The sequence below is a fragment of the Aphidius gifuensis genome, linkage group LG3, assembly GCF_014905175.1.
Source record: "Aphidius gifuensis isolate YNYX2018 linkage group LG3, ASM1490517v1, whole genome shotgun sequence".
NCBI lineage: Eukaryota > Metazoa > Arthropoda > Insecta > Hymenoptera > Braconidae > Aphidius > Aphidius gifuensis.
The window spans coordinates 23,209,599-23,237,415 of record NC_057790.1 but is presented as its reverse complement, the minus strand read 5'-3'; the positions used below and the strand labels follow the sequence as shown (position 1 = coordinate 23,237,415).

General features: G+C 24.6%; 7 protein-coding genes across 9 annotated transcripts; 6 read left to right on the top strand and 1 right to left on the bottom strand.

Annotated features, from left to right (window-relative positions):
* Window positions 1–1,697: 1,697 nt before the first annotated feature.
* LOC122853014 (meckelin) lies at window positions 1,698–5,301 on the top strand. 2 transcript variants are annotated; one of them, XM_044153190.1, is made up of 8 exons: window positions 1,698–1,921; window positions 1,996–2,157; window positions 2,228–3,582; window positions 3,641–4,087; window positions 4,161–4,426; window positions 4,488–4,668; window positions 4,754–4,964; window positions 5,035–5,301. In XM_044153190.1, the coding sequence occupies exons 1-8, from the start codon at window positions 1,717–1,719 to the stop codon at window positions 5,256–5,258; spliced, it is 3,051 nt and encodes a 1,016-aa protein (XP_044009125.1). In that variant the 5' UTR covers window positions 1,698–1,716; the 3' UTR covers window positions 5,259–5,301. The 2 variants fall into 2 exon arrangements, with proteins under 2 accessions (XP_044009125.1, XP_044009126.1); XM_044153191.1 differs by lacking the exons at window positions 4,754–4,964; window positions 5,035–5,301 and having other exon boundaries at window positions 4,493–4,611.
* An 8-nt stretch (window positions 5,302–5,309) lies between these two features.
* Window positions 5,310–6,225, bottom strand: LOC122853015 (NADH dehydrogenase [ubiquinone] 1 beta subcomplex subunit 3). 2 transcript variants are annotated; one of them, XM_044153192.1, is made up of 2 exons: window positions 6,120–6,225; window positions 5,310–5,816 (listed from the first exon to the last, which is right to left on the bottom strand). In XM_044153192.1, the coding sequence occupies exon 2, from the start codon at window positions 5,793–5,795 to the stop codon at window positions 5,457–5,459; it is 339 nt and encodes a 112-aa protein (XP_044009127.1). In that variant the 5' UTR covers window positions 5,796–5,816; window positions 6,120–6,225; the 3' UTR covers window positions 5,310–5,456. The 2 variants fall into 2 exon arrangements, with proteins under 2 accessions (XP_044009127.1, XP_044009129.1); XM_044153194.1 differs by having other exon boundaries at window positions 6,050–6,141.
* A 219-nt stretch (window positions 6,226–6,444) lies between these two features.
* Window positions 6,445–8,950, top strand: LOC122853013 (serine/threonine-protein kinase polo). The gene is made up of 4 exons (XM_044153189.1): window positions 6,445–6,884; window positions 7,026–7,250; window positions 7,349–8,596; window positions 8,680–8,950. The coding sequence occupies exons 1-4, from the start codon at window positions 6,789–6,791 to the stop codon at window positions 8,878–8,880; spliced, it is 1,770 nt and encodes a 589-aa protein (XP_044009124.1). The 5' UTR covers window positions 6,445–6,788; the 3' UTR covers window positions 8,881–8,950.
* An 802-nt stretch (window positions 8,951–9,752) lies between these two features.
* LOC122853012 (ATP-binding cassette sub-family C member 4-like) lies at window positions 9,753–17,097 on the top strand. The gene is made up of 5 exons (XM_044153187.1): window positions 9,753–10,262; window positions 12,038–12,333; window positions 12,480–12,590; window positions 12,672–16,518; window positions 16,591–17,097. The coding sequence occupies exons 2-5, from the start codon at window positions 12,260–12,262 to the stop codon at window positions 16,732–16,734; spliced, it is 4,176 nt and encodes a 1,391-aa protein (XP_044009122.1). The 5' UTR covers window positions 9,753–10,262; window positions 12,038–12,259; the 3' UTR covers window positions 16,735–17,097.
* A 251-nt stretch (window positions 17,098–17,348) lies between these two features.
* On the top strand, window positions 17,349–20,032 carry LOC122851068 (cystic fibrosis transmembrane conductance regulator-like). Its single transcript, XM_044150119.1, has 6 exons — window positions 17,349–17,654; window positions 17,728–18,265; window positions 18,512–18,518; window positions 19,094–19,338; window positions 19,401–19,586; window positions 20,024–20,032. Exons 1-6 carry the CDS (start codon window positions 17,509–17,511, stop codon window positions 20,030–20,032), a joined length of 1,131 nt encoding a protein of 376 aa, XP_044006054.1. The 5' UTR covers window positions 17,349–17,508.
* Window positions 20,033–20,409: 377 nt separating this feature from the next.
* Window positions 20,410–22,372, top strand: LOC122853011 (putative uncharacterized protein YKR104W). Its single transcript, XM_044153186.1, has 6 exons — window positions 20,410–20,574; window positions 20,640–20,876; window positions 20,974–21,227; window positions 21,383–21,822; window positions 21,916–22,045; window positions 22,117–22,372. The coding sequence occupies exons 1-6, from the start codon at window positions 20,478–20,480 to the stop codon at window positions 22,318–22,320; spliced, it is 1,362 nt and encodes a 453-aa protein (XP_044009121.1). The 5' UTR covers window positions 20,410–20,477; the 3' UTR covers window positions 22,321–22,372.
* Window positions 22,373–22,514: 142 nt separating this feature from the next.
* On the top strand, window positions 22,515–27,745 carry LOC122853009 (ATP-binding cassette sub-family C member 4-like). The gene is made up of 12 exons (XM_044153183.1): window positions 22,515–22,624; window positions 22,750–22,860; window positions 22,936–23,323; window positions 23,500–23,631; window positions 23,713–23,907; window positions 23,970–24,746; window positions 24,819–25,124; window positions 25,200–25,433; window positions 25,511–26,261; window positions 26,353–27,286; window positions 27,351–27,480; window positions 27,544–27,745. The coding sequence occupies exons 1-12, from the start codon at window positions 22,569–22,571 to the stop codon at window positions 27,742–27,744; spliced, it is 4,215 nt and encodes a 1,404-aa protein (XP_044009118.1). The 5' UTR covers window positions 22,515–22,568; the 3' UTR covers window position 27,745.
* The last annotated feature ends 72 nt before the right edge of the window (window positions 27,746–27,817 follow it).

Below are 27,817 nucleotides of genomic sequence, written 5' to 3'. Positions count from 1 at the left end.
AATCAATTTCTATTTTATCATTTAAATAAAAAATTTTTATGAATCATTTATTTTTTTCATTATTATATTATATATAAATAATTATTAAACGAAAAAATAATTGTATTTTATTTTTTTGATATAAATATTTTATTGACACTATGATATTATTAATCCAAAAATGAAAAAATTAACTTACTGTTGTTTGAAGAATTAAGATTTTGATATTTTTCACTTGTCGAATCATTGAGACCATTGTAAAGAAACCACGTTCCAGCTACTGTTATAATTAACAAAATTAAAATTATTATTAATTTTATAGTTTCTTTTAAAATTTGCAGATTAAGCCTTATCTTGTTCATATTTTCTTTATATTCATTGATAATTATTAATGGTATAATTTCTTTTGACTACGTGTACACTTCTGAGGGTTTAAGAAACAACAACAACTGTCTAGCCACTGATTGTCATCAATATTATCAGTTTATTTTTAAGTATATTTTCAATCGATAAGAATCTTTAAAAAAAAAATTTTAAAAAAACCAGAAATATTTTTAAATATTTTAATACGCTTTTTCAGTTTATCATTTTCTCTCTATCTCTCCTCTCTCTCCTTTCCTAGGCTTGATTAACAGTATTAACTATAATAATTATTTAATATTTACTCATTTCATTTTAGATTGGTATTGATTTATTATAATTTTTAAGTATTAATTGCAGATTATTTTAGAGAAATAATTGTCTTCCATCTCCATATACGTGTTGTCTTTGATTAAAATTTTTTTCCGTAATTAATTTATATTTTTCCGTACTTTTTTAATTTTTTATTTTTTTCTTGATTTTTTTCGTATCTAAGATATGATAATTTCACGATTTGTTGTCTTCGAATTCTCCCTCAAAATGTACCAGTTACGGAGTAATAAAAAAAAAACGGAGAACTCCGGAGAAATTTTTCCACCAAGATTGTCACCGTGTTCAGTCCAAATATATTGTTCTGTCTTGTTATTAGTTTTATTAAAATTAAATAAATAATCATTATTATAAAAAAAAATATAAAGCGAAGAGAAGATTGCTGTTTAATTTAGAAATAAATAAATAAATAAAATCACAACGAAAAAATTACATTGCCAATATGAAAAAAAAACATCTACATGACCAATTTATGAAAATATAAAAACATCAAATAAAAATTTCTTTATTTTGTATTGTAATGTTTTATTATAAAAGGTATATTGTAAATCATAAAGTAAAAAGAACCTTATCCAAGTGTAATCATAAAATTTTTTCTGATTATTTTTTGTTCGGATGCCTGTCCAGATTTTAAAAGAACTTGAGCGCTCGATCAAGCGGTCAAGTCCTTTCAGAATTTGGACCCTCAATTACAGGTTTATAAAATTGAATAAAGTTTTAGCTAACTAATGATTTATCTATATCATCGAAATCAAGCGCCCCAACGTTATAACTCTATGAAAAGACCATAGTAATTTTAACCATTAGTTAGCTAACTTGTAGCTTAATTTTTTAAATCTTAATTTATTTAGTTAATCCTAGTAATTGAGGAAGAAAAAATACCGGGCTATATATATATGTAATTTTTTATTAAATTAAACATATATTTATGGCAGCACCGTTTGGTTTTTTATTTTTCGAGGCAGATGTACCGTTGCTATGACAACAAAAAACAACATAATAAACAACTAACTTAAATAATTATAATTTTTTTCTATCATAAAAATAATGAACTTAAATATAAACTTCTTATTTATTTCAATTATTATTATATTATTATCAAAAATTAAATATATCAATTCAGAAATTGAAAAAAATAACGATGATATATTTGAGTATTCAGAGCCAAAATATTGTAAGAAAAATGAATTTTTTAATTTACAAAAAATGTCATGTGATAAATGTACAAACAATCTTGTATCAGATAAAACCAGTAAGTAATAAAAATAACATTAAATTTAATAAATTATATATTTTTATATAAAAATTACATTAAAAAAATTTTAGGGCTAAAATGTATTTGTAATGAAAATAGTCGACTTGTTTTATCAAGCACCAGCAAGCAATGTCAAAGCTGCAGTAATGGTACCATCTTAACATCTGATAAAAATGACTGTATACCCTGCCAAATAAACGGACTCTGTCATTGTCCAAAAAATCAAATAAAAGGTAAATTAAATATTATTCAAATAAAACATCCATTAAAGCTAATAAAAAAATTATTTAAATTCTTATCAAGTGGAAAGAAGTTTAAATGGAAGTCTTTTAAAAAATCTCGAGTGTCTTCCATGTTCAAATAATTACTACCTATCAAATGATAAATCAAAGTGTCTTCCTTGTTTTTCAACATCTAATAACTATCAAGAAGACATTATCAATACTCCATCATCAATGATTCATCATAAATTAATTGAAACTCAATGTCTTGATAATAACACTCTAAAAAGTTATCAAAACATTCGTGGGATTTATCTTGTTAATTATGAGCTTGGTAGTTTCGAAAGTTACTATTTAAGAAGTCAATTAAAATTGACAATAAATATGTGTCAAAATGGTGATGAATTATCCTGTGAACATTTATCAAATATTTGTGTGTTAACTCTGCACATTGACAGTATAGCTTGTCAACAATTTATCAAAATTCGTACGAGAAAAAACCTATTTTATCCAGCTGGTGAAGCTGAAAATATTTTATCACAACGTAACATATCAACAAGATATACACTCATTAAAAATGACATAAATAATCAATTAAAATTCATCATTGCAAGACACTCATTGAATGGTGATCTTCAAGCAATATCAAACTTGGATTCACCATATTTTCCTTCTTGCTTCAACACCATTCGTTTTGGTATTAATTTAAAAAAAACAATTTCGACAACAGCCAGTAGCTTGGCTGAAAAAAAACCTGAATTTTTAACACCTTATATTGTTTTTAATGATAAACAAAAAAAGCTGATACATCAATTGCCAGTATTTGTTGAACAAAATAATAATGTTAATTCAATTAAAAAATGGCAATTAATTAAAAAATTTTTTACACTTGATACAGTTACTGGTTATAGTACAATAATTGAATCTGTAAATTCAAGTTATTATAAATCATCTGAATTAATTGTAATACGTTATTTAAAAAGTTTAAAAATTTTAATTAAATTACAAGATGAAAGAGGCAAAATATATCCACCAATTTTTATTGTTAATTATGGTGAATTAAAGACAAGTGATATTAAAAATAATATTGATGTATCAATTGATTATGAAATTGTATTTTCATTGACTGATGATAGATTTAATCATATAATATTTATTGCAAGTGGTATTTTAATTGGTATTGCAATAATATTTGGAATATTAAAAATGCTAAGTTATCACAGAAGAAATGATACTAAAAATAATTTATATATTATTATTTGGTTTATTATTTATTGTCTTGGAAGTATTGGAAATGTATTAATTATTGTAACATTAAGTTGTTGTATTTATATATTTATTTTTTACAAAGGACAAAGTATTTTGCATATTCTTCTTCCTGATAATGATGATGAATGGATCATTAAAATATGTACAATTATTGCATTTGGATCAAAAGTAAGTTAATAATTTTAAAAAAAATTTCTGTAAATATTTATATTTGTTTTTGTTTTAGCTTGTTGAAGTACTGGTTCTCATTTGGAATTTACGAAAGATAAATATTTTTTTTATTGACTGGGAACAACCAAGAAATTTACAATCAAATTTACACATTGATTCACCACATACGTCATTGAAAAAATCATATATAAAAAGATTTTCTGATAATTCATCAAGTGTTGTACAGACTCCATCAGAAATAATAACTTCAAGAAAAAATAAATCTTCATCAAAATCAAGTCAATCAAGCACACCAAGTCATCAATCATTTGAACAAATTGAACAACAATTATCACAAAATTTTATTGACTCAAATTTTACAATAAATCATCAAGATTTTAGTCAAAATTGGATGGTCAGTATTTGGAGAACATATTTCGTTGCAAATAAATGGCTGCGAATTAAAACACAAAGAAAAATTAATATTAATTTTCAAGTACTTGGTACATTATTAATTCTCGAGGTAATTGTTGCTACCTAAAAAAATATTTCTATAATTAATTGTTAAATAAATTTGTTATTTTCATGATTAACAGATAATTGGGTTTAAAAATTTCAACTTAGCAATTCCTGAATTAACTCTAGACTATCAGGAAAATAATTTGAACAAAAATTTTACATTAAATTATGCAATTATCTCAATGATCTATATATTAATTTATATTTTACAATGGATTGTATCAGTATTTCGTGAGAAATATGTTAAGAATGAGCTTCAAGGTTTTGTTGATTTATGCTCAGTTGCAAATATCAGTATATTTATTTTATCAAATGATTATTATGGCTACTATATTCATGGAAGGTAATGATTAATCAATTTAATTTTAACTAGCATTTAGCTTTATGATTTTGTTTTTAATCAGATCAGTTCATGGATATGCTGACACTGATTTACTGAGTTTAATAAATGACTTAAAACGTGAAGAAAATAATGTCTGTGCTCATCGAGGTCTCATACCAGGAACAACACAACAAACATTTGTCATTAGTGTTTCGAAAAATTTTAAAACATTTTACACCTCTCTTCTGGATCTAGAAAATATGGTAAATTATTATCAACAATTGAAAATATACCTATATTTTATTTTGAAAAAAAAAATATCACCTAATTGTTTATTAATTATTATAGAACAATAAAAAATATTCAAGACGTAATTTTGTTGATATTCCAAGTTGGGAAGAACGCTGGAAAATGCATATTAAATTAAAAAAATTTTTATGTGGATTTATAGATCATTGTTTTAAAAATCTTGACTATACTGTTAAGGAAAAACATGTTATTGAAAAACTTTGTGATATTGAAATATTTGAAAGTTTTGACAAGTCAATTTTTTACATTGGTAAATTTAATATTAAATGTTTAAAACAATTAACTGCTGATATTTGAATTAAATAATTTTATTTTTTCAGACAATAATTACTCGTTTGATCAAGTATTATTTTATGGCAATGAATGGACTTTGTCAACATTTGAATTATCAACATTTTTATTTATAACTGTACTTGGAGGAAATTATATTATTTCAGCAATGATTACTATAATTTTATCAAAGCTATTAAATATATATGCTGAGTATGATAAAAATAAAATATTAGCAAATAATACTCTAATTGATAAACGATTTTTTATGTAAAAAAAGAAAATAATAAACAGTTTGTAAATAATTTCAAGACAAATTAAATGATTATTTTTAAATTGATTATTTATTTTCAAGAATCATGTATATACCTTTTAACTACTCCATTATTATTGGTCTTTAACTTGATGGAGACAAAATACATTCAATAAATTTATTTTAATTATCAAATATTGATTTTTAAATTATAAATTATTAATGTTCACTTTTTTCATGTTCACCATGATTATCATGATGAAGCCATGGATGATAATCAATACCCAAATAATTTTCAACAGCAAGTGTTAGCCCAAATAGAGCAAGACCAGTTGGTACACCACGCCAAAAATGTTGTGCCATTCTTGTCCATACTGTGCCATATTTTGGATGAAAACGCCAAGCATTATTTCTTGCCCATGGATCTTTAAGACCAATTTTAGCTAAATCAGCTTGAAGTTTCATTAATTCTGGTGCATCTTCAACTCTATAAATTTCTGGTTTTGGAACAACGTATGGAGGTTCATGATGTCCATGTCCATGTCCATGTCCACCCATAATGCAGCAATATTATTGATTCTAAAAAATTAATAAATAAAAAACAAAAATCAGTATTCAACAATAAACAAAATAATATTTATCTTCTTAAATCAATAAATAAATATAACTGTTGATTGTCAATAATTGTCAATAACACTTTCATTGTCAAAAAAGTAAATAAATATAATCAGACATATTGACAAGTGCAAAAACAATTGGATAAATGATGATCAAGAACTTTACAATATATCATCAATAAGACAACAACTTACATCAATTAATTAAACAATATTATTAGTTAAATTAACAAACAAATAATTGTTATTATATAATTAACAATACCTCTGTTGACTGGAGAGAAAACAAAACAGCTGATAATTAATTTTGAGATTTTAACAGAGCCGTCATCTAGATGTCTACTGGCGTAATATATATCGCACCATTTTACTACTAGAAAAATTATTCAACTAGGGATTTTAATTAATTGGGGATTTTTAATATTTGTAGAAAAATAAAAAATATATATAAATAAATTTATTTTATAATAATAAATTCTTGATCAATTTATAATTATATTGATAAAAAATTAAAAGTTGATTTTTTGGTTGAACAATTGAGCAATGAATGATGAATAAATTATTAATTTTGAAGAGTTATAATTAATGATCAAGAAATGCTCAATGGTGATTGGTTAGATTGTTAAATTCAAATGTAAAAAAGCCGTTGATCTAAAATATACACACACCGGTACACCGGGTATGGTTATTGGTTACATCGGGGGACCCTGTTGAATTTCTTGTCGTTGTCGAATGTCGTGTACCCCTTGACTTGTTAGTTTCATCTTCGTTCAACCTGCATCGTTTTCACTGCTTCCCCCTCAGTGTTTAATAGTTTTTTTTTTTTATGTTTATTCGTGTAAATTTTATTATTTGTCAATAATTATTTAACAAAAAAATTTTTAATTGAATTCATTGTATTGTGTTTTCGTGTTTGAAAAAAAAAAAAATCATCATGTCATCTAAGGACGAGAAAGAGTCCATCATTCCTGATGTTATTTATGACGAAAAAAATGGTAAAAGTTATCAAAAAGGACGTTTTTTTGGCAAGGTTAGATTTTTTATAATTATTAAAATTTTTAACTATATAATAATAATAATAATAATATTGTTTTGATTTATTTTTTTTTGTTTAAATAAAATAATTTATACATGTTGATTAATTGATTTATGATTATTATTTGATGGCTAGGGTGGCTTTGCAAAATGCTACGAAATTCGAGATACAAAAAATCAAGATATATTTGCTGGTAAAATTGTGCCAAAATCCATGATGTCAAAAAGTAGTCAACGTGAAAAAATGAGCCAAGAAATTGCAATTCATCGTAGCTTGTGCCATAAAAATATTGTTGGCTTTCATGGTTATTTTGATGATTGTTATAATATTTACATTGTTCTTGAACTTTGCAGAAAACGAGTAAGTTTATTAAAATAAAAAAAAAAATTAAATAATATATCTAAATAAAAATAAATTACTAGTTATATTAACTAAATTTTGTTGATAAATAATTTTAGTCAATGATGGAACTTCACAAGCGTCGTAAAGCACTTACTGAATGTGAAACAAGATATTTTATGAAACAAATACTTGATGGTGTTAATTATCTTCATAAAAATCGTATAATACATCGTGATTTAAAACTTGGTAATTTATTTCTTGATGATGAATTACAAGTTAAAATTGGTGATTTTGGTTTAGCAACAAAATTAGAACATGATGGTGAAAGAAAAAAAACATTATGTGGTACACCAAATTATATTGCACCAGAAATATTAACAAAATCAGGACATTCATATGAAGTTGATGTATGGAGTATTGGTTGTATAATGTATACATTGTTAGTTGGTAGACCACCATTTGAAACATCATCACTACGTGAAACATATTCACGTATTAAACAAGTACAATATAAAACACCAACAGCTGTTTGTGAAACAGCAATATCAATGATAACAAGTACATTACAAGGTAATCCATCAAGACGTCCAAGTGTATCAAAATTATTAAAAGATCCATTTATAACTGATGGTTTTATGCCACAAGGTTTACCATTATCATGTTTAACAATGGCACCACGTCTTGATACACTTGAAACACATAATCAACCACGTCAACCATTACATGAAAAAAATCAAAATGGTGGTGGTAATGGTGTTAGTGGTGGTGTTGGTGGTGTTGGTGTTACTGGTGATCATCAATTTATTGTTCCAAGTAGTCCAGCAATATGTAGACCAAGACCAGATATTGCAACTGAAGCACAAAAATCAAATCGTGATATACGTAAAATGTTATTAACATTAAAAGAACAAATATCATCAGTATTATCAGCAAGACCAGCAAGAAATGATGCTGCATCTGGTGTTGAATATACTGATCCAGCAGCACAACCATTTTTATGGGTTAGTAAATGGGTTGATTATTCAGATAAATATGGTTTTGGTTATCAACTTTGTGATGATGGTGTTGGTGTTATGTACAATGATGGTACAAGACTTATAATGCTTGCTAATAAACATAATATTCATTATATTAATCGTGATGGTAGTGAATTATATTATACACAACAAGATTATCCAGCATCACTTGAAAAAAAAATGAAATTAATGAATTTCTTCCTTAAATATATGAATGAACATTTATTAAAAGCTGGTGGTTCAGCACTTATTAGACAAACTGATAGTATGTCAAGAATACCATATATGCATCAATGGTTTAGAACACAAACTGCTGTTGTTATGCAACTAACAAATGGATCTGTTCAGGTAATTATTATTTTATTAAGCTTTTCTTAAGCTTTTGTTATGATTGAATCATTTTTTTTAAATTGATAATTGTTTTGTTTTAGATTAATTTCTTGGATCATACGAAAATTATCATGTGTCCATTGATGGCTGCTGTTACATATATTGATCAAGAACAAAATTTCCGCACCTATCGATTTGAAACTATTCAACAAAATGGATGCAGTGCTGGTCTTGCAAAATGTCTTGAATATGCTTATGATAAACTTGGTCTTATGATATCAAATCTTCAAGCAGCACGATAAGTCTTTATATTATAATTCAACAATTATTATTTTTAACTTTCAATTTTTAATTATATAAGTAGTATTATTATTTTATCATATACATTTTTTTTTTTTTTTTTTTTTTCTTTTCATCTTTAATGATTAATTGAATTATAAAAATATGAATTTTCTTCTTTTTTTTTCACATTCAACTGGAAGTTATAAAATTTTTGACCAGTTGAATTTTTTAAAAAATTTGATTATAATTATTTATAATTATTATACATTACTTAAATTTATAAAAAAAAAAAAAATCTAATAGTTAAATATTATTTTGTTTGTTTAAAATCAAGCATGAATATTATTACAAAACTTACACTAAAATAATTATCATGACTTATATATTAATTTTTATTTTTATTTTATCATTTGAGGGGGATAATTAATATAAAAATAATAATTGAATATAAGTGCCTTAATTAAAATCATCAAGATTTCATAATAGTTTTTAAGAAAATGTAAATAGTTATATATATGGATAGTTTTTTTTTTTTTTTTGCATTTTTTAATCAGTGAAGTTACAATTTTTAATTTTTTAAATTATAATACCAGTTAAATGAATAACAATAAACAAAAATTATATATAATAGTAAAAAAAACATTCAAAAATTTACAAGTCTTTTTTAAAATAAAAATTAATACAAACAAATATTTAGAAAATTAAAAAATAATATAATTTAAATATTAAGGGATCAAAAATAATAATTAAAATAAAAAAAAAAAATAACATAATTTTTCTACAATTGTCAATTTAAATAACTCACGACTGATGGCAAGCATTTGTTATTATTTTATATATTTGTGAACAAAATAAACATTCATTTTTTCATAAAAAAAAAAAAAAATTTATATTTATTTAGACTAAAAAAAGTAAGCTGTTAATTTATTCGACTCCAAAAATTCCATGACAGATTAAAAAAAAAAAGAAATGTTTTATCTAAAATAAAGAGATGAATTATTTAAATTTAAAGTGATAAATTTTTCTCACTTGTTGATGAACAAGGTAGGAATTAAGCATCACGTGACAAGCGTAACGCATCCATCAAGCAACTACACACAGTGTTACATACAGCTGTAAAATCATACAGTTTGCCAAGTTAATCCACCGGATCTACCGAGTCAGTAGTCGTGGATACGTTGAATAAACGAGTTGTATTAATTTCAAGTTTTAAGTGATTTTATTGGGTAAATAATTTAATTTTTAAAAATCAAAGTATCAACATTACCACGTGTTATAAATAACCAAACAATAACGAGACTTAAAATTCAGCATAAAAGTCATTTAAATTACTTGAAAATATATTTTATGTTCATCTAAATATTCAACAATTTTAGCTGTCTGAATTATTACGAAACAAAAGGTATAAAAATAAAAATAACTTTATCAGCCGAAATTACTAATACATAATAATAAATATATAAATTTTTTGGGATAATAAAATGAGATTTTTATATTTCTTACAATTTTTTAATATTCTTAAAAATAATTTCATCATTTAAATGTAGAAAAATTTACAAACTTGAGTATATTTAATTTGTTGATATTAATTTAAATCTCAATATTATTTTTAATATTTACAAAATCATTCAGTAAATATGCTGATGAATGCTGATATGAAAAAAAAATAAAATAATCAAGTTTAAATATAGTGATCAACACCAAGCTTCCTTGTTTGTTCCAATATGTTTTATCGCAAGTCATTCTTATCATTAACACTAATTATTTTATACTTTTTTATAGTAATGATTATTATTATTTTACATAAACAATAAAGTGTTTTTTTAAATAATAAATGCCAGAAGATATGTTAAAATATAAATAAAATATAAAAATAATTCTTACATAAATTTGTTTTTTTAAAAAACTTGTAATATTCCATCTTTTTCATTTTGGTATTAATTAAACAAACTTGTTTAAAATACGTATTTTATCATTGTTATTATTAGATAATACTTTTTTTTTTTTTTTAATAATTTAATTTGGCATTGACATATTTGTTTTATATCTTTTATAAATTGATATTTTTTTTACATACATTCAATGTGGACCAGTATCAAAGTGTCATCGACTAATTGACCCGATGAATGCAAAAAAAAAATTGCAGAAATAAAAATATATATACTTATAAACTTGTATAATATACAAATAAAAAAAACATCTTGTTTTTTTTTTTTTATACTTGGAGAGACAATATAATTGTTCATGATTCCAGTTATTTATTTAATTGAGCAGTCGCTTCACAAACGTGTTTGCTCGATCAATGTTTAGAATTTAAATACTCGTAAATATTATATAAATTTTATTTTTAAATTTTTAACATATTGTTTTAATTTCACGTTGGTTTTTTTTTTTTTATTTTCATTTAATATTTTATTTTATTTTTTTTATTCAAGGCTGTCTTCTGGGCATTGCCTCGAGGCTGATTAATTATCCAGCTTTGACACAACTTTTACCATGTCAACGAAATAAATAAAAGATAAACTTGTTTAATTTATTTGAAATAACTTTTTATTAATTGATTAAATTATTGATTATTTAATAAATAATAGTTTTTTATTTTTTTTTTTTAATAACAAGTTGAAAAAAAAACGGATGTAAAATGTTAATTTACTTGATTTTTTAAGCATTGATAAATTATTTAATTAATTATTGTTTTTTTTGAATAAATTTATAAACAAATATAAAGTTGGTGAATTTATTTTAAATAATTATTAATTAATAAATTGATTGTTTATTATTCAATATAGCAAATAGTTTTTCTAAATAAATTAAAAGTCATTGTTTAAACTTTTCAAATGATAATATTGATTAATATGATAAATGTGTCTTTTCTTATTTGCACTTTGTTTTAATATTAAATCACACTTGCATTGTTATCGTAATCATTTTCAAGGTAAACTTTGATATCCATGTATAGAAAATTTATTTAAAAACTTTACAACTTTAGATTATCAAATTAATTTCATAATTTATATATTTCATAAAAATTCAAGTGTTATCAGTATTTTTTTTTTTGAGTAAACGAAATTTTTTTTTTTTTATCATTTGACCATGAATCATCGGTAGCAGCCACATTGCATTAAATTTAATGACTTAGTATTTGATATATTAATTAAAAAAATAATTTATTTACAGATTTTAATAATTTTCTACGACATTAAACATGATGAAAATAATGTACTCAAGAAAAATAAAATAAATAAAACTTACGATTGGAATTACTTGAGTCACATATATGATAACAAGTGTTTTTATATTATTTCAATTTAAATTATTGTTTCAAGACAAGTGAATGAAGCAACACTGATACGAGAATAATATTATTTTAAAAATATATTCTATGTTTATAATTATAAAATGGATGCAAACAAGCCAAAAGAACGACCAAATCCACGAGAAAAAACAAATTGGCTATCAATATTACTATGGACGTGAGTAAAAAAAAAATAATTAAATATAAATTAACAAGATAAGATTTCATCTTTAACGTCATTTTGATTTTATCAATTAATCACAAGTGGACATGTCAAATTAAATGATTAAAAAATAATAAAATTTACTTTGTATTTTCTTACAGATGGACAATAAAATTTTTTAAAACTGGCTATAGTAAAATTCTTGAAACTGGAGATTTATTTGATCCTCTGAGTAATGATAAATCTGACGTACTTGGTGATAGATTAGAAAAGTATGTATTGCAAGTCATTGAATTTATATTTAATTATTAATATTACTGATATTATTTTTTATTTTTTATTATTAAATTTAGACAATGGTTTAAAGAGCTTGATAATGCTAAAAAATATAAACGTCGACCAAATTTTCTTCGAACAATATTTCGTTGTTTTTTTCGTGAATATTTTTGGCTTGGTGTACTTCAAACATTTAATGAATTATTTTTACGTCTTGGTACACCAATTCTTCTTGGTGGTTTACTTCGTTATTTTCGTGAAGAAGGTGGAGTTGTATTTAATGAAGCACTAATGTATGCTGGTGGTATTTGTCTTGCAACTGGAATAAATGCAATAACAATAAATCATACAATATTTAATGCATTTCATGTTGGTGGAAAAATTCGTATTGCTGTATGTTCAGTTGTATATCGTAAAGCATTACGTTTAAGTACAACAGCACTTGGTGAAACAGCACCAGGTAAAATAGTTAATCTTGTTGCAAATGATGTTAATCGTTTTGATCTTGTATCAATATTTTTTCATCATATGTGGCTTGCACCATTATTAACAATAATTATTGGTGTTATATTATGGATGGAAGCTGGTATTGCTGGTATATTTGGTATTGCTGCAATATTTGTTATTGTACCAATACAATCATATACTGGTAAATTATCATCAAAATTTCGTTTACAAACAGCTATTAAAACAGATGAACGTGTACGTTTAATGGATGAAATAATATCTGGTGTACAAGTTATTAAAATGTATGCATGGGAAAAACCATTTTGTGCATTAGTTGAATTAGCAAGACGTCTTGAATTAAAAGTTGTTAGAAAAAGTTCATGGATACGTGGTATATTTATGACATTTAATTTATTTACAACAAGAATTGCATTGTATTGTACAATTGTTGGTATGATATTTTTTGGACCACCATTAAGTGCTGAAAAAGTATTTGTATTTTCAGCATTTTTTGGTGTACTTGCACATAATATGTCAGCAATGTTTGTACGTGGTGTTGCTGAAATTGCTGAATGTATTGTTGCTGTTAGAAGATTACAAAATTTATTGTTATTTGATGAATTTGAATCAGGACATAATCGTACTGTTACTAAAATTGATAATTCATTTAATGATTCAAGGAGAATATCAAGACCAGATTTACCATATATTGATGATGATAATAATACTACAAATACAAAACAAAATGGTCTTGCACTTGTTGCTAGTGATTTAGTTAAAAGTACAGCAAATGTTGCTGAAAATCAACGTAGAGCATCATTAAAAAATAAAAAAGATTATGCTATTAAATTAACTGATATTACAGCAAAATGGGAAGATAGTAGTGTTGATAATACATTGCAAGATATTGATATTGAATTTGAACGTGGTAAATTATATGTTATTATTGGTGCTGTTGGAGCTGGTAAAAGTTCATTGATATCAGCAATACTAGGTGAAATGTCATTGGCTGAAGGACATGTTAATATTAAAGGTGGTTTAAGTTATGCAGCACAAGAAGCATGGGTATTTGGTTCAAGTGTACGACAAAATATTATATTTGGTCAGCCATATGAACGACAACGTTATCAAAAAGTTGTTAAAGTATGTGCTTTATTATCGGATTTTAAACAATTTCCACAAGGTGATCAAACAATTGTTGGTGAACGTGGAAGTTCATTATCTGGTGGACAAAAAGCAAGAATTAATTTAGCAAGAGCAGTATATAGAAATACTGATATTTATGTATTTGATGATCCATTGAGTGCTGTTGATACACATGTTGGTAAGCATTTATTTGAAGAATGCATTGAAAGATATTTAGCTGGAAAAACAAGAATTTTAGCAACACATCAACTTCAATATATTAAAAATGTCGATGGTATATTATTATTAGAGCATGGTAAATTAAAAAAATTTGATAGTTATCTTGAATTATTATCAAATTGTCCAGAATATTCAACTCTATTGACATCTGATACAACAAGTGAAACTGGTGATGAATCATCATCACATGAAAGATCAATAATACGACGACAATCATCATCAACAAGTCACAGAAGTCGTACACCATCAGTTGGTGGTGGTGGTGGTGATACTGATGCTGAAGATGATGATGATGATTATACAAATATTGATAATATCGAGGGTACAACTAAGGGTCTTATAAAAGGAATTTATGTAAAATATTTTCAGGCTGGTGGCAATTGGTTTATGATATTAACAGTTGGACTATTATTTATACTTAGTCAATGTGCTGTTACACTTAATGATTATTATTTTCCTCTGCTAGTTAATTCTGAAGAAAAACGTTATAATCAATATATCAAAGATAAAACAAATTCAACATATACAATTTCATCAAATACAACAACAAATATTGAATTTGATCATGAACCTGCACTTAAATGGGTTTATGTTTATACTGGTATTGTTTCATCAATATTTGTCATTGGTATTACAAGATCATTTATGTTTTATTCATTGTCAATTGGTGCAAGTCAACGTCTTCATGATTTAGCATTTGGTGCATTAATTAGAACTGGAATGAGATTTTTTGATACAAATCCAAGTGGTCGTGTATTAAATAGATTTTCAAAAGATATGGGTGCTATTGATGAGCTATTACCAAAATCAATATTAGATGCATCACAAATAACAATGATGATGATTGGTTCATTAGTTATTGTTTGTATTGTTAATTATTTATTTTTAATACCATTGGGAATTATATTTTTTGTATTTTATTGGATAAGAAAAGTTTATTTAAGAACAAGTAAAAATGTTAAACGTTTAGAGGGAATGTTAAGATCACCAGTATTTACACATTTAAATGCAACATTACTTGGTTTATCAACAATACGTGCATATGGAGCACAAAAAATACTTAAAGCTGAATTTGATAGATTTCAAGATCAACATAGTTCATCATGGTATATGTTTATAGCAACAAGTACAGCATTTGGTTTTTCACTTGATATATTTTGTTTTATGTTTACAACAATTGTTACATTTGGTTTATTAATACTTGCTGGATCAACTGGTTCACAAGTTGGTCTTGCAATATCAACAGTTATGTCAATGACAGGAATGGTACAATGGGGTATGAGACAAAGTGCTGAAGTTGATAATCAAATGATGTCAGTTGAACGTGTATTGGAATATACATTATTACCACCAGAGGATAATCTTTGTGACAAAGGAATTAATGGAAAAAAAAAATCTAAAAAATTAAAAGAATCATTATCATACAATAAATCACCAGTACCAGCACCTGAAAATTGGCCAAATGAAGGATTAATTAAATTTTCACGTGTTTATATGAGATATGCTGATGATGAATTACCAGTTTTAAAAGGACTTGATCTTATTATAAGACCACGTGAAAAAGTTGGTATTGTTGGTCGTACTGGTGCTGGTAAATCATCACTTATATCAGCATTATTTAGACTTGCTAAAGTTGATGGAATAATTGAAATTGATGGTATTAATACTGGATCAATATGTCTTGAAGATTTACGAAGAAATATATCAATAATACCACAAGATCCAGTATTATTTTCTGGTACATTAAGAAGAAATTTAGATCCATTTAATGAATTTCAGGATAATGCATTATGGTCTGTACTTGAAGAAGTTGAACTTAAAGATGCTGTTACAAATGGTGTACATGGTCTTGAAAGTAGAGTATTTGATAGAGGAACAAATTATAGTGCTGGACAAAGACAACTTGTTTGTCTTGCTAGGGCAATATTAAAAAATAATAAAGTACTTATGTTGGATGAAGCAACAGCTAATGTTGATCCACAAACAGATGCACTTATACAAAGAACAATTAGAACTAAATTTGCTGATTGTACTGTACTTACTGTTGCTCACAGATTAAATACAATTATGGACAGTGATAAAGTTCTTGTTATGGATAATGGAAGAATGGCGGTATGTTGGATATAATTCATTTTTTCTTTACATGAAAGTAATAATAAAAAATATTTTTCATTTATATTTCAGGAGTTTGATCATCCTTATATACTTTTACAAAATAATACTGGTCAATTTACATCACTTGTCAAAGAAACTGGACGTTCAATGACTGACCAATTACTCAGGGTTGCCAAAGAAGCTTATCATAATCGTTATGGCGAAAGATTGTAGACACATTGAGCTTTACTTATTTAAATAATAATTATAATAATAATATTAATAAAGATTATTGAGGATACTTATTTTTAGAAAATGTTAAACTACAAGACATCAAGGTTTTGTATTTTATAAAAAAAAAAAAAAAAATATTGAATAATTATACAGTTTTATTATGTATATAAATAAATATTTTTTATCAGTGATAAATTCCATTTTGCTGCCAGTAACTTAATTGGATATTCCATTGATGAAAATATATTTAATAATTTAATTTTATATCATTTTTAAAATACTTATTTTCATAATGAAAATTTAAATGAAAAAATGTAAAACAAATTTATTGTAAATAATAATAAAAATAAGTATTAAAATTATTATTTATTTTTTTCTTTTATTTCAAAGTTTTGATGGAAATATTTCTCTGTCTTTTCTAGAATTTCTCTGGATCAGTGGCTAGAAAAATTAAATAAGAATTTATTTTTTATTCAATAATTATTACTGAATATTTAATAAAAAATAAATGAAAAATAAACATACTGATAAATAAAACAAAAAATAAATAAATACAGCCTAGCACATTGAATGTTATCATGAATAATTATCATGTCAAATTACACCTGCATTTTAACAAAAAAAAAAATAACAATATTATCAGCAAACAAGTGTGTCATACTTGAATAATGTCCAGTTTATATCACATTTTTTTCATCCATGTTATACGTTTTTTAATTCTGTTAGAAAAAAATTATTTAATAAAATATAAAATTGTATTTTAACAATTAGCTAATGATGAATCCAGGGCAATCAATAACACCACGATTAATGGATTCATTCTGGACATTTTATAACAATACAATTTGGAACAAAATAATTAAAGAAAAACAAGTAAAAAAGCCACAAAAAAATGGCAATTATACTAAACGTCTTGAAAGGTAAAAAAAAAAATATAATAATAATAATAATAATAAAATAATAATAAAATTGTTTATATGAAAAAAAATAAAGGTTCTGGAAAAAGCAGTCATCAAATTTATACACTTTTAAAATAAATAAAAAAATTGAAAATAAAGATTATAAAAATAATTGGACATTCAGAACTTATCAATCATCGTCATCTGGCTTTGAATTTTTTCGTGCAATATTAATGACATTTTGGTATCCAATTGTCGTAATTGGAATTGGTCAATTTATTGATATTGTTATTTTACAATTACTTGTACCAGAATTACAATTAATTTTAATTCAAAATTATTGTAGATTTGAAAAAGATAGTAGTTATGAAACTAGCCTTGTAACAGCTTTTATTTTTATTATATTTTTAATGTTATCATTAAATAGATATATTTATTATGAGAGTCAATCAATTGGTGTTAAAATAACAAGTGCATGTATATCATTGATTAGAAAAAAAATAATAAAACTTAATTTATCAATTCTTGGAAGCAAAACTCAACGACAAGTCAAAGAAATTTTCGATAATCATATTGATAATTATGGTGAATTTATATTGAATTTTAATCATCTTTGGATTATTCCAATTCAGGTATTTATTTATCATCATGTTTTTTAGTTTTTAGTATTTGTTATTTAATTATTTTTTTTAGATCATTGTCATTGGAATATTAATTACAAAAAATATCGGAATAATTTGTTTTGTTATTTTTATAATATTTTTATGCATTGTTATTCCGATTGATCAATTATTGAGACAATTAAAAAAAGAATTGAAAATTGATGTATTTAAAATAACAGATAGACAAGTTAAAACTTTGACTGAATTTATTTCTAGCATCAGGGTAAATTAATTTTCATTTAATAATATTCTTACATTGTCATTTTACAGATGATTATTATTAAAATTTTTTTTTTTTTTATTTAGATAGTCAAATTATGGACATGGGAAAATCCATATGAAAATATTTTAACAAAAAACAAGTACAAAGAAATATCAAAAGTTAAAAAAATACTAAACATTATTTATGGAAAAAGCTTATTAAATTATTTAACTGATAAAATAATTATAATAATATCATTTTTTGTATATTTTTTTATTCTAGAAAAAAATATAAATGCTAAATTTATTTTTACAATTATTTTTTATTCATTTTTATTGAATAACAGTGTTGTAAATATTTATCCAAGATCAATTGAAAATATATTTAAAAATTTTAAATCATTTAAAAAAATACAGGTAATTATAATTGATATTTAATTAAAACAAAATTAAATTTTATTATTGGTTTTTATTTAAAATAGAATTTCCTGACTCTCATTGAAATTGAGGAGAAAAAAAATTATTCAACAATTCAAGTTAATAAATTATTTTCTTCAACATTAATACGTGATTTATTTGGAAAAATTTATAATCAAGAAACTTGTATAATAATTGGAGGACAAAATTCTGGTAAAACAAATTTAATTTATCTTCTTCTTCGTGAAATTCCATGTGGTGTTAAAAAATTATTTAATCATGAAAATCAAATGATTCTTGGAAAAACATTGAGCTTAAATAATTCATCAATTTCTTATGCGAGTCAAGAGCCCTGGATATTTACCGGAAATATAATGGATAATATTTTATATCAAGAAAAATTTGATCCAAATAGATACCTCGAGGTAAATAAATATATAAATCTAATTTTATAATATCAAAATAAATTAAAAATAATATTTTAAAGGTTCTTCGTGTTTGTGCTTTGACTAAAGACATTGCACAATTACCAGAAGGTGACAAAACATTAATACAAAAAGATAACAACATTTTGACATATCAACAAAGAGTTAAAATTAATTTAGCACGTGCAGTTTATAAAAAAGTTGATGTATACTTACTTGATGATCCTTTGACATCGCTGGATCCTCCGGCAAGAAATTACATATTTAAACAATGCATTCAAATATTTTTAAATGGTAAATCAATAATTTTAACAACTCGTCCAACTCAGTTGTTCGAACCAGTTGATTTCATTGTTTTTTTAAATTTTGGCAAAACAACTTGGTCAAATAGCTATGATGAACTTGAAAAAAAAAGTAAAAAATTTAAAAATATTATGAAAAAATTTAAACCACTTAAAAATGATGATAATTATTTTGATTATTTAAATTTTGATGTTATTCCAACGAGTCCTGATGAAGAAATAACAACTCCAAAAATTGAAAATACAAATAATTTAAATTTCATGATGATAAATAATTATAATTATTTGATGTATAATTTTAAAAAATATTTTATCAAACCAAAATCAATTTTAATGACAATTTGGATATTTTTAATATTTATTATTGCTCAAATATTTATCAGTGGAAGTGAATTGGCTATTGGTTACTGGATAGATTGGGAAAATTTAAAATTTATATTCAATAATAAAACTTATGATAATGATAATAAAAAAAAAATATTATCTATTATTCAAATTAATGATAAGTGGTTATCTTCAACAACAACATTTGAATATTTTAGCATTTTTATTATCACAAGTATTATTATTATTTGTCTACGTAATTTTTTTTTTATCAGTATAAATATTAAATTTTCAATGTCACTTTATAAATCTAGTATTAAAAAATTACTTAATACACAATTGGCATATTTTAACAAAATATATGCATCAGATTATCATGAAAAAATAATCAAACGTTTTGCTGATGATTTATCATATTTGGATCAAGAATTACCAAAATATTTACTAAAAATATTTCATAAAATTGTACTGGTTATTTCAATATTTTTAATTGTAATATTTATCAATGTCTGGATGATTTTACCAGTTGTAATTGTAAGCTTGAGTTTTATTGTAGCTTTTTATTTTTATTTAAAAACATCAAGGAGTGTCAAGGCTGTAACATCTCACGGTAAATTTTTTTTCTTCCTTATTACTAAATACTGAATTTAGTTTAATTTGATATGAAATTATTAGAAAAAGCTGAACTAGTTCAACGAGTTGAAGATGATCTTGATGGTGTATTGACAATAAGAAGTGGAGGTGAATTAATTATTGAAAAATATTTGAGTCAACTTGATGATTATCAAACAAATTATGATGATGCTAAAAAATTCGAAGCTCTTGCCACAACAACTTTTGATGTCTGTATTGATTTTATAACTGGATCATTCATTTTGCTGTCATATTTCATTATACTTTTTGGTGATGATGGTAAGTATATTAATATTTGATTAATAAAATTAATTTTGATAATTAATTAACTCAAATTTTGTATCCTTATTGTTTTTTTTTTTTTTTTTTCATTTAGGAAGTCTTCTGGCTGGAACAGTTGGTTTGGTTTTTATGCAAACAAATCTTCTCATTGGATTAACACGTACACTTGTCATTGATATTATTGACTTGATAAATTGTTTAATTATTTTTAAAAAATCACTTTTTTTTGATGATTTACCTCAAGAAAATAGTGATGGTCAAAGACCACCACCATTTTGGCCATCACGAGGAAAAATTTCAATTAAAAATTCAAATAAATATAACAATCAAGAAAATAATATTCAAAAGGTAATTATTGATAAAATAAATATATAAATAAAAATATATTATGTATTTTAATGAATTTAAAATATTTAATTTACCAAATATTTATTATAAATTTTAATTAAAAATAAACTATACAATTTTTAAAACTTTTAAATGTTATTTTTAATTTTTTAAAGAATTTAATTAACGTGGTTATTGAGCACGGTTGGAAAGTTGGTGTCTGGGATGATTCTAAAATTGGAAAAAATTATTTAATTGAATTATTTTATCGTCTTGATAACAATGATAAAGAAGAGATAAAAATTGATGGAAAAAATATTAAATCAATTGATTTATTTGATCTACGATCAAGAATATCAATAATTCCAAGAAATCCATTATTTATAAAAGGCACAGTTCGTTATAATATGGATCCATTTGAAATTTACACAAATCAAATGCTTTATGATGCACTAAAAGAAGTTGGCTTTCGTGAAATATCACTGGATTTATTGTTGGTAGAAGGAGGACAAAATTTAACATTGGGACAACGTCAACTGGTTTGTTTAGCAATTGCAATTATAAAAAATAATCGAATAATATTTATGGAAGAAGCTTCAACAGATATTGATCACATGTAAGTTAATAAATTAATTATTTTCATTATCGAAATATCTAATTGAATTAAAAATTAATAAATAATACTTTTTGTTTTTTTTAATTGACCTAGAACTGATTCTCTTATCAATAAAGTATTGAAGAAAAAATTTAAGAATCACACTGTAATTATTTTGGCTGATCGTCTGACGACAATCATTGATAACGATCGCATTTTAATGATGGATAAAAAAAATTTTGTGGTATAAATATTTAATTTTTATCAATATTTATTAATACTTTTTAATTAATTTACTTGAAAATATTATTTTAGGAATTTGGTTGTCCACATGAGCTTCTTTCTGATAATCCATCTGGTAAATTTGCTGCTCTCGTTAAAAAAAGTGGTAAAAAAAATTCAGAAAAACTTTTTCAACAAGCTAAAATTGCATGTCGTGAAAATACAAAACAATACAGTCTTGAATTAGCATCTAGTTCTTCATCAAGTACTACACAATGTTCATTTGAAATAATTTAAAAATATAATAAATATATAATTTTTTTAAAAAAAACGTGACTTGTAGTTTTATAATTTTTATTCTTTCAATAATACAATCAATGAGGCTTATCAATTCAGAATATTAAGCAAGGTATATAAATGGACTTGGAGTGCGTCGTTGATTTTAATATAGCTGTCTTATCTCTAATAAAAAAATAAGCTATCATGCTCAGTCTATCAGAAGACATTTCACAGTCAAAAGATATTTTTTTTGCGTGTGTGTAAAAATGAAAAAGAAAGTTTTTGTGAAAAAGGCAAATCCACTTAGCAGATTATTTTTTTGGTATTATTTTTATTATTCTAAATGAATTATCATTTTATATTTTTTAAATAAAATTAATTATTAAGAAAATTGTTTATAAATTTATTGGATAAATGAATTTGTTTGTTTTTTTTTTTTTTAAACAGGTGGACAATAAGAATTTTTAACAAAGGATCAAAAAATAATTTGACAGTATCGGATATTGGTGATCCACTGTCACCAGATAGATCAGAAAAACTTGGTGATTCTCTTGAGCGGTATGAAAAATTAATAGAATTAAAAATAAATTTAAATATTTACATATAAATTATTATGTTATTTATTTATTTTAGAGAATGGCAAAAAGAAATTGATAAATTAAAAAATTCAGAATACAAAATTGATGATGATGGAAAAAAAAATGGAAAAACATTAAAACCAAGTTTATTGAATGCCATTATTCGCACATTTAAATGGCAATATTTTCATTGTGGAGTATTTCAATTTTTACAATCAATTTTATTTCAAACATTGCAACCAGTATTTCAAGGCTGGGTTATTAATTATTTTGATGTTAATTTGGGTTTAAAAAAAACAACTAGAAATGAAGCATATCTTTCAGCACTTGGTCTTGTTTTAACTACATTGGCAATTGTTTTTATTATGCATCACATGAATTTATCAACTCAAAGAATTGGAATGCGAGTTAGAGTAGCATGTTCTTCTCTTATTTACAGAAAGGTAATTTTAAAATTAAAATTATTATTTTTAATCTAAATATATATTTGGAAAAATGATCAACAATATATTTCACAAATTTATTTCGACGATTAATTGTTATCAGTAGCCTTGAATTTTTTTTTATTGTCGACTCATGAAATATAAATAATTTATCGAGTATTTATTGAATTGTTTAGAGCTTAAAATTGAGTCAATCTGCATTGGATAGTACTGGAGCTGGTCAAATAATTAATTTACTCAGCAATGACATCAACAGATTTGATACTGTCTTCATGTTTCTTAATTATCTTTGGATTGTTCCAATCCAGGTATTTAAATTATTGTCAAAATATTCAACTCTTAATGTGTATTATTAATTATTATTATTTTATTTTTTAATTTAAAAATAGATAGTTGTTGTTGGCAGCATCATATGGAACTCAGTTGGAACAGTTGCATGTGCTGTTGGAATTGGATTTTTGCTAATTGTATCTTTTCCAATAATGGGAGCAATTGCTATATTTTGTGGTAAATTAAGAGAAGTTATTGCTGATTTAACTGATCAACGAGTCCAATTGATGAGTGAGCTAGTTACTGGTATCCAGGTAAATATATAAAAAACAAAAAATAACAAATACATGTATGTTAAATATTTGACTATTTACAGGTAGTAAAAATGTATGCTTGGGAAATACCATTTGATAAAATAGTATCAAATATTCGTCGTTTAGAAATTAAAAAAATATCAATAGCATCATACTGTCGTGGATTGTATTCTAGTTTTATGATATTTACTGAAAGAACAACACTTTTTTTAACTATCATTACATTTCTCTTGATGGGTAATATTTTAACTGCTGAAATATCATTTCAACTTGCATCTTATTTCAATACACTTCAAATGACAACAACGATATTTTTTCCAATGGCACTAATTATGCTTGGAGAGACTTTAATATCAATTAAAAGAATTGAAAATTTTTTATTACTCGATGAAGTATCAAGTAGTGCGTCTGTGACAAATAAAAAATATGATAATCATTTAAAAATTAAAAATAATGAAGAAAAATTAACTGGTAAAGTGTCAATGGAATTTAAAAGAGCATCAGCAAATTGGATTAATGGACAATTACCACCAACACTATGTAATATTTCGGTGAAAATTGAAGGAGGTATACTTTGTAGTTTAATTGGCCCAGTTGGTTCTGGTAAATCATCATTTCTCAATATGTTACTGAGAGAACTACCACTTGGAGCTGGAAATATTGAACTTTATCATTCAGATACACAAGCTCTAAAAGAAGGTCAATCAAGAAGTGGATTTATCACGAATAATCATGATATTAAAATATCATATGCAAGTCAAGACTCATGGCTATTTTCAGGAACTGTAAGAGATAATATATTATTTGGTCAAGACTATGATCGCATCAGATATCAACAAGTAATATATCCAGTTAATAACTATGATAATATTTGTGTTTATATGTATAGTATGTATAGTAATTATTTTTAGGTAACAACAGTGTGTTCATTGATAAAAGATTTTAAACAATTTTCTAACGGTGACATGACAATTATTGGTGAACGTGGAGCAGCTTTATCAGGAGGACAAAGAGCTCGAGTTAATTTAGCTAGAGCAATTTATCAACAAGCTGATATTTATTTACTTGATGATCCACTTAGTGCAGTTGATACTAAAGTTGCTCGTCGACTATTTAAAGATTGCATTGTTGATTTTTTAAAAGATAAAACAAGAATTCTTGTTACTCATCAGCTACATTTTTTACGACAATCAGATAAAATTGTTCTTCTAGAACGTGTAATATATTTTTCATTTTTAATAGTTGAATTATTTTTTTTGTATATTAATACGTAATTTATTTAATTTAATTAGGGATTAGTCAAGTGCCAAGGGACATATGATTATTTGACTAAAACATCAAATGAATTTAATAATTTACTTGATCGAATGGAGGAAGAGTCAACAGAAGACACAACACCTGATCATCTTAATATAACTACCAATGACAATATTGAATATAACAATCAGTTAATTTCTCGAAGACGTAGATCTTCAAGAATGAGCTCAAGAAGATCATCTGTTCGATCCATCGACAGTTATTACTTTGTAAATTAAAAAAAAAATATATAATAATTAATTTAAATACAATATATTGATGTTTAAATTTTACATAAATATTTAAGGCTTCAAATGACGAGAATGATGCATCAAAGGCTGAGGGAAAATCATCAGCTCAAGCTGAAGCAATTGCAACAGGAAAATTATCCAACAGCGTGTACACTCGTTACTTCAAAGAAGGAGGAGGAACAGTCACTCTATTCTTCCTTATATTTTTTTTTATATTAGCACAAGTTGCATCAAGCATGGTGGATTATTGGTTGAGCTATTTGACAAATCTTGAAAATGTCAGAAATGCATTTACCAAGGAGACAAATCAAACAATTCTTCTAAACTCGGATTATCTTAGTATTGTTAATAACTCAATTTTTAATTCATTCAATCTTCTTGATGATCATGGTATTTTACCTAGAAATTATACAATTTATATTTATACTGTTTTAATAATTGCTTGTATTATTTTAAACATTGTTAGAGTATTTTTTTTTATGATGATTTGCATGAAAGCAAGTAGAAAACTTCACAATGAAATGTTTAAAAATATATTAAATGCAACAATGTTATTTTTTAATACAACACCAATTGGAAGAATATTAAATCGTTTTTCTAAGGATACTGGTGCTATGGATGAATTATTACCAAAAACAATGCTTGAAGCAGTTCAAATATTTCTTGTTATGATTGGTATTTTAGTGATGATTGTCATTGTCAATTTGTGGATGTTGATACCAATATTTATCATTGGTATAATATTTTACAATGTGAGAATATATTTTTTAAAAACTGCCCAAGATCTTAAACGTATTGAAGGCACAGGTAATTTTTTTTTTAATTCTATTTTTAATTTAATTGTAATAAAACTCTTATGCTAGACTTATTTATCTAAATTGTTTTGTTTATTTTACAGCTAAAAGTCCTATTTTTTCTCATGTAAGTGCAACACTTAATGGCTTGCCAACAATAAGAAGTCACTCAAGGACAATTCAAACAATGTTGATAAATGAATTTGATAAGCATCAAGACAACCATACAAGTGTTTGGTATTTAATAATATCAATTGCATCAGCATTTGGTATGCTTTTAGATCTTATTAGTTGTGTTTTTATTGCCTATCTCTGTTTCTCTTTAATTCTGATGGATCCAAGTGAAATATCAAGTGGTTCAGTTGGTCTTGCTATTTCACAATGTCTTATATTAACGGGAATGCTTCAAATTGGAGTTAGACAATCGGCTGATATACAATCACAAATGACAGCAATTGAAAGAATTCTTCAATATACTGATTTACCAAAAGAAAAATTATTAGACTCAATAAGTACATCATCTTGGCCGTCTCATGGTCGAATACAATTTAAAAATGTATCAATGAGTTATACGATAAATGATCCACCAGTTTTAAAAAATCTTAATGTTACAATTGAACCATGCTGGAAAGTTGGTGTTGTTGGTCGTACAGGTGCAGGAAAATCAAGTCTTATTTCAGCCTTATTTCGGCTAACTGGTGAAGGTCTTCGTGGAAGTATAATAATTGATGAAAAAGATACAAGTAAAATTAATCTTCAAGATTTGAGATCTAGTATATCAATTATACCACAAGAACCAGTCTTATTTTCACAAAGTTTAAGATACAATTTAGATCCATTTGAAAAATATCAAGATGGTGCACTTTTTGATGCACTAAGAGAAGTTGAACTTGCTGATTATAAGCTAGATGAAATGGTCACTGAGGGTGGAACTAATTTTAGTGTTGGTCAACGACAACTTATTTGTTTAGCAAGAGCTATTTTGAGAAGCAATAAAATTCTTGTGTTGGATGAGGCAACTGCAAATATTGATACTCGGTAAGATGAAAAATTAAGATTTAATATCTTTAATTATCAATATACATAATATGATTTTTTTTAGAACTGATGCACTTATTCAACGGACAATTCAACATAAATTTCACAACTGCACTGTCATTACAATTGCTCATCGTTTAGACACAATAATTGACAGCGATAGAATTATCGTCATGGACAATGGAACCATTGTGGTAAAATAGCTAAAATTATTTTTAAAACTCAAATCAATTTTTAATATAAAAATTATTTTACAGGAATTTGATAGTCCATATAAATTACTGATAAATAAACCGAGTGGACATTTTTCAAAAATGGTAGAACAACTTGGTAGCAGTATGGCAGAAAATTTACTGGAGCAAGCAACTGCTTCGTATCACAAAAAAAATGATAATATAACACGTCATAATTTAAATGATCATAATGATAAACTTGAAGTTGAAAGTGTTTATTTATAATTTAAGAAAAAAAAAAAAAAAAATCATCACACACTGATAATATTAAATAAAAAAAAAGTTACATTATATTTTA